The sequence below is a fragment of the Dermatophagoides pteronyssinus genome, unplaced genomic scaffold (genome assembly GCF_027571235.1).
Source record: "Dermatophagoides pteronyssinus isolate colony J.1.1.1.1 unplaced genomic scaffold, Derpt_VIB-CSIC_2022.12 sq0021, whole genome shotgun sequence".
Classification (NCBI taxonomy): Eukaryota; Metazoa; Arthropoda; class Arachnida; order Sarcoptiformes; family Pyroglyphidae; genus Dermatophagoides; species Dermatophagoides pteronyssinus.
The window spans coordinates 494,845-501,942 of NW_027461545.1; the positions used below are offsets into that span (position 1 = coordinate 494,845).

The window sequence follows — 7,098 nt, forward strand, 5'->3', positions numbered from 1 at the left end:
ACACAGAGAGAGAGAGAGAGAGAGAGAGAGAGAGAGATTTTCCCTCGCTGCATTTATCTATTTGCCTATACCACCACACACACTTTACTTGTTGTTATTTTCATTCATTCATTCAATTTGATTTCATTCAATTTTTTTTTCTTCCAACCAAAAATTGTTTTAATGATGATAATTTACTCTCTCTCTCTCTCTCTCTCTCTCTCTCATTTCTCACAACAACGAAAAATCAGATTCTATTCTTCCATCATCATCAACAACAATTTAGCTTTTCATTTTTGAAAAAAATTGCTCAGTTAACTTTGGTGCTGCTGTTTGTAAATAACAGTTTCTTTTCTTCGTTTTTCATTCAAGTTTTTTTTTTGTTCAAGATTTCACCCCATTCATCCATCCATCCATCCTCCTCGATGTGATTGACTGTTGCATTCGCATTCGTTTATTATTTTTCGTTTTTCAATCAATTTTTTCGTTTTCGTGAATTTTCAAACATTGTTTTTTTGTCATTTTTGTTTCTTCGATGTAATAGTGGTAGCCACCACCACCACCAAAATATCATGATCATCAGCTGCTGCAACCGAAAAAATTGAAAAAAAATTATCATCTCGATTGATTCGATTGAGAGAGAGGCACTCTCGCTGCAAAAATCATTCATTGAAAAAAAGTTTCTTCAAAACATCAACAGCAAATTTTTGTGAATGAAGAAAAATTGTCCTTTATTTTGTTAATGAATTTTGAATTTTCAAAAAAAAATCCATCAATCATCAACAATGAAGATTTTGTCTGTATTTTTTTGTTCATGAAAAACCAAAAAAACAAAAAATTGAAATAAAATGACATGGAACAAAGTTTTATTCAAACAACAACAACAACAACGGATGCTCAACCGCAACATTCAATGAATGTACGTTTGGTTCAACAGGTTAAAATACGAATTGGTGAAGCAAAAAATCTTCAACCAAAAAATGGTACCAATTCAATAAAAGATTGTTATTGTGTTATTCGATTGGATAGTGAAGAAATTTTTCGTACACATAATTCTATTGATAAAACATTGGAGTAAGACATTTGATTTTGCCACTGTTATTTTTTTTCAAATCTAATTCTTCTTTTCCTTTTCCCCATCTTTGTTTTAGTCCATTTTTTGGTGAAGAATTTCATTTTGATATACCAAGAATATTTCATTATTTATCTATTTATGTTTATGAACGTGAAAAATCATCTGTACATCATCATCAATCATCCAATCGTAATCGTTCATTGGGTAAAGTTATTTTACGTAATGATCAATTAAAAAATTTTAATACATGGGAAGAATTATGGTTTCCATTAATACCTGTAAATTTTACACCAGAAATTAAAGGTGTTTTACATTTACAAATTGAACCAAATTATATAATGAATAATAATTCATTAAATTTTTTTATAACAATATTTGAATGTCAAAATATTATTGATTTTGATCATCATAATCATAATAATCATAATCAAAATAATTCTTCAAATTCATATTATTGTTTAATTAATCTACGTATATTTGATGAAAGTTATGTAAAAAAATCTAAAATCAAACGTAAAACAACAACAACAACAACAACAACAACAGCAAATAATTCTCATTATAATGAAACATTTTCATTTGAAGTAAGTTTCTATTTCATTTTCCATTCATTTTGCATATTTCAATTTGAAAATATTTTCGTTCAGATCCCGTTGGATAAATATTCAAATATTGCTACAAATAGTCAACTTTTATTGGATGATTTGCTCAATAAATCACATTTAAGGTAAACAAAATTCGTTTTTTAGCTTTGTTTTTTTTTCAATCAAATTTTTTTTTCAGGATTTCTATACATGAATCATGTTCAAAAACAAATAATAATAATAATATTGGTAGTATTCGTATTCCATTGAATCGTTTACAGATTAATAGTACGCATAATGCATGGTATGTTTATCATTGTAAAAATAATTTTCTCTTTGAATTTACTAATTTACTAATCATTAAAACAAACAAACAACAAATAGGTATTATCTTCAACCTCAATTATCATCAACATCATTGTCATCATCATCATCTGTATCATCATCAACAAATAATAATAATAATAGCAGTTACAGTAGTAACAGTAACAGTAATAATCAACAACAAAATTATGATTATAATCTTGGTTCATTACGTTTACGAATAAATTATATATCTGACTATGTATTTCCTAATCCATTTTATGATTCATTATGTAATTTATTATTATCATCAATTGAAATAAAGGTTTGTTCAATCTGTTGTTTTTACTTGTAATCCGGAAAAATTAAAAAAAAAATCTTATAAAATTATTAATAGCCAATTACATCAAGTGTTGCCTATTTATTGGGTGAATTTGTACTGAATAAAGCTGATGCTGCACAGCCATTAGTAAAAATATTTTTACATTATAAAAAAATTGTTACATTAATCAAATATTTGGCTGAAGATGAAATATCAAAAGTCAGGTAAGATGACATAATAATGATGATTTTGTTTAACCCTTTGCTCTCTTTTTTTTCTCCACTAGCGATGTTAATACAATATTTCGTGGAAATAGTCTTGTATCCAAATGTATTGATGAATTAATGAAATTAGTTGGCATAAGATATTTACATGAAACATTACGTTCATCAATTGATTTGGTTATACAGGAAAATAAAATCTGTGAAATTGATCCAATAAAAATTAATAATCAAGAATATCTAAGAATTAATATGCGACATTTAAAAACATATACGAATTTATTTTTTAATTCAATTATTGAATCAATGGATAAATGTCCACAAATTATGTGTGATATATTTGCCGTATTGAAAGAATTGGCAATTAAATTTTTTCCAGATAATAAAGATGTTTGTTATTATGTGATATCAGGTTTTGTATTTCTGAGATTTTTTGCACCGTCCATTCTGAATCCACGTCTGTTTGAATTGACTGATAAAAAAATTGTAAGGCGACTACATTTGTAAAATCAACTTTAAAAAAAAAAAAAAATTAATGTTTTTTTTTCTTTTCTTTTCGTTACAAGAATTCACAAGTAAACAGAACATTTACATTGATATCGAAAACAATTCAAAGTATTGGAAATTTGGTCGTATCAAAAAAGGTAAAAATTGAAAAGAATTTTCATTTTTTGAAATTTTTAATAATTTTTTTTTTATTTCTTTTATAGAATACACCATTGATAAAAGAAAATTATATGACTTTATTTTATAAAGAATTTATAACCGATATTCATGTTTCTAAAACTAAAGAGGTTTGTAATAATTTTGTTTTGCTGAAAAAACGAAATTTGTAATTAAAATTCATTCATTTTTTAAAACAAAAAAAAAAAAAAAAATAGTTTCTCGAATCAATATCATCATCATGTCGTTTATCAACCAAAGATTATCATGAACCAGTTATTCTAAAAGAAAGTATTATGTTTAAAAAATCTAATGGTGGCTATAAACGTATTGGTTTTGGTACTAGTTATAAAAAACGTTATTTTTGCATAACTACACAACATTTTTTCTATGCAAAAGCTAAAAATAAATCACCATTATTTAAATTTCCAATTAGTGAAATTACTGTGAAAAAATTACCCGATAATTATTCAATGAAAAATGTATGTTTTTTAAAAATTTTTTACAAATTGATTTACATTCAATTTCTAATACAAAAAAATTTCAAATGTTTTAGATGTTTCAAGTGATACATAATAAATGTACATTAAACATACAGGCAAGTAATTGTGTACAGGAACGTGAATGGCTTGATACATTGAATCGATTGATACAATTCAATCAATCATCATCGCCATCATCATCATCGACAACAAATTTGAATAAATATGATGATCATCGGGATGATACAACAACAACAACAACAAATAATAATAACAACAATAATAACAACAACAATCATTTGAATCGACAACAACAACAACAATTATCATTTGATCTGACAATTCAATTAGATCCTGATCGTGAATTAGCTCGGATTTATTCATTATTTCAATCAAATATTGAATCAATTCGTACAATACTTCATGAATCAAATATTAATGATTCGGATAATGATGATAATATTATTATCGTCGATCATGACCATAATAATCCTCGCCACAATCATAATAATAATAATAATCACCGTAATTTAAAACAAAAAAATTATAAAATTGTAAAATTTTGGAAAGGAAATTGCCGTAATTATCCACAATCACAATTTATTATTGAACATAGACAAACATTAATAACAACATTATCATTATTAAATGATTGTATTGGTAATATTGAACAAAAATATCGACAATATTTAACAAGCATAATTGGTTCGGAATTATTACCTATTGAAAATTTTGGTTGAAACACCTTATTTATTTTATTCATTTTTTTTCCATCAACAAATAAGCCGGGCTTATTTGTTTTTGCTTTTAATTCAAAAATTGCTCATTACAAAACACAGCCAACCCGACCCAGCACCTACCTGTACCTCTAACCTAACCTGAAAAATCTTTAAAGATTTTTTTCTTTCTATATATGTTAAAGGATCTCTCTTTGATCTCTAATTTTTTTTTCTGTTGTTGTTGTTGTATTTTGACGAAACATGAATCAAGAAAACGAAAAAAATGGATTTTCATTCATCAGACACTCACGACAATCATCATTACAAATTACATAATCATTTTTGTAAATATAAATTTTTTGTTTTTTGCATCATCATCTTTATAATAATAATGATTTTTGTTCATTTCATTCATTTATTCATTGAAAACTGTGATTTATGATTCTCCTTGTAAAATTTCTTCTTCTTTTTTTTCGAAATATATTTTGCTTTTTTTTGTGGATCAAGATTGATGTTTTGCATTTTCATTTTTTCATAAAAATTTTTCAAATTTTCCACGTGAAAATTTCGTACCAAATGAATCGGATGCCGCATTAATCAGGGATTTTTTTCGTTTCGAATCCATTCTTGGTGCACAAAGATCTTTTTCACGATCAAATTCACGTCGTTCAGATTGTTTAGTGGCAGTGGAATCAGTGGCTTTTGGTTTCTATTTTGATTGATAAAAATGACTTTTTTAGTTTTTCTTTTCGGGAAAAACATTTTTTTCATACAAAAATACCTTATTATTTTTTAAATCTTTTCGATGCATTTCCATTAACGAACGTTCGCGGTTATTTGTTTTATCAAATTTTTCTAAAAATTGTTCAATTTTTTTATCTTTTTGTTCATTGGCACGAATTTCCATTAATTCATCTTCGGTTAATGGTTTTTTAGTGGCCGATGTTTTTTGGCTGAATTTCGTTACGGATTTTGTTGGCAATTGAAATGATCGACCAAGTGATTTACCCGGTTCAAGCATCCATTTTTCTCTTTTCGTATCATTTCGATCATTTTTAATCGATCGATTTTGATTATTCAAATGATTTCGATCAATTTCGCCTGGAGGTAATGGTCCGATAATAAAATCATCATCATCATCTTCATCATCTTGTTGAGATGATGTTGATTGAAAATTTTCTGGCAAACTTGGTCCAATCGGAACCTTCAATGATGATGATGGCAAAGTTGGACCATAAACATCATCATTTGATTGACATTTTTCATCATTATCATCATTAGTTTTTAATTTCGGAAAATTTTTCGGCAATACCGGACCATAAACATCATCATCATCTGATTCTTGATTTTTGGTTGACATTTTTTTTTTGCAAATATTTTTCGAACGAAACGAAAAACAGAAAAATCAAAATAATAATTTTGTCATTTCATTTATGAACATACCATACTCACTATCAAACATGTGCTTTTTTTAAATTCGAGTGACAGAGTTTTGTGTTTTCTTCGATTTTTTGTTTGTTTTTAAAAGTTGTTGAATAGATATAATTATGGCTAAAAATAATAAGAAAAAAATTCAATCAAAACCATTTCGACGAACATTAGTATTGGATAAACCGATCAAAACAAATTGGAAGAAAAAAATGCAATTAAAACAAACCAGCAAACAAATTAAATCATTGGAAAATGAATTAAAATCCGAAACTAAACGATTGATTCAGGAAAAACAACAAAGACGTAAAGAAAATCAACAACGTCGTGAAGAGAATACAAGAAAAGCTGAAATTGTACAAATAATACAGAATAAAAATAAATTAAAAAAACTTAAAGGATCAAGAAAATTGAGAAAAGTTTAAACAATATATTCTTTTCATTTCATTTCATTTTTTTGTTTTTCAATAAAAATAAAATTTTATAATTTAATAAAATTACGAAATTTTTTTTAAAAACAAAAAATCTTTTCAATTTTTTCATTTTTGATGAGGAAATCAAAATTGGTCAGCAAAAAGTATCACCGAACGGAAACTCTTATCATCATCATCATCATCATCGAGAGAGAGAAAACATTCGAATCGCTTTGCGCAAACTCATTTCCTGTTTTTTTGGCGTTCGAATTCGAATCCATCAAAAACCAAATCGCGATGTATTTACAATTGGCGAATTTTCTCGTTTTGTTTTGTTTTTTCTCAATTTGAATTTTCGTTTTTTTTTGTTTTGCTTTTTTTTTGGTAACGAAATCCAATATCATCATTGATCGAACCAAACGAAAAAAAAAATTTGTTATCATCGAAATATCTGGTTTGGCTTATATCAATGTATACTATATTCTATAGATCAATTCTATGGCCACCTTATGATGATGATGATGAAATATGGATACCCAATTTTTCCAACAGCAAAACATTCGATCCATTTTTTTTTGTTTCTCAATTGGTTGACAACAACAATAATAATAATAATGAACACCTATAGATTATCACCAACAAATGCTGCTTCTACTCGAAACGGAAAAATCGATAGGATTCTACCTTGAATGATTTTTTTTTTTGGGTTTTTTTGGGTTTCGGCTCCCCACTACTACTATAGTAGTATCCTGTTTGTTTGTAGTGAGTGTCCTTCTGGTTTTATTTTTTTTGTGTTCGTCGTTCCTTTATCTCATCTCATATCTCATTCATCACACACACACACTTTACTTTACCGTTTGTTACATAGGTTGGCGCCATTGAAAATGAAAATTTTTTTCATTTCATCAA

General features: G+C 26.8%; 3 protein-coding genes across 4 annotated transcripts; 2 read left to right on the forward strand and 1 right to left on the reverse strand.

Annotated features, from left to right (window-relative positions):
* Positions 1-4,762, forward strand: LOC113791168 (ras GTPase-activating protein 3-like). The gene is made up of 11 exons (XM_075822871.1): positions 1-1,053; positions 1,131-1,638; positions 1,702-1,781; positions 1,838-1,942; positions 2,023-2,266; positions 2,339-2,487; positions 2,550-2,970; positions 3,051-3,128; positions 3,195-3,278; positions 3,366-3,629; positions 3,704-4,762. Exons 1-11 carry the CDS (start codon positions 833-835, stop codon positions 4,367-4,369), a joined length of 2,820 nt encoding a protein of 939 aa, XP_075678986.1. The 5' UTR covers positions 1-832; the 3' UTR covers positions 4,370-4,762.
* On the reverse strand, positions 4,190-5,825 carry LOC113791169 (uncharacterized). Of its 2 annotated transcripts, none has more exons than XM_075822875.1 (3): positions 5,801-5,825; positions 5,130-5,689; positions 4,190-5,057 (listed from the first exon to the last, which is right to left on the reverse strand). In XM_075822875.1, the coding sequence occupies exons 1-3, from the start codon at positions 5,808-5,810 to the stop codon at positions 4,881-4,883; spliced, it is 747 nt and encodes a 248-aa protein (XP_075678990.1). In that variant the 5' UTR covers positions 5,811-5,825; the 3' UTR covers positions 4,190-4,880. The 2 variants fall into 2 exon arrangements, with proteins under 2 accessions (XP_075678990.1, XP_027196707.2); XM_027340906.2 differs by having other exon boundaries at positions 5,792-5,825.
* Positions 5,826-5,895: 70 nt separating this feature from the next.
* Positions 5,896-6,259, forward strand: LOC113791170 (uncharacterized). Its single transcript, XM_027340907.2, has one exon. It carries the CDS (start codon positions 5,896-5,898, stop codon positions 6,199-6,201), a length of 306 nt encoding a protein of 101 aa, XP_027196708.1. The 3' UTR covers positions 6,202-6,259.
* The last annotated feature ends 839 nt before the right edge of the window (positions 6,260-7,098 follow it).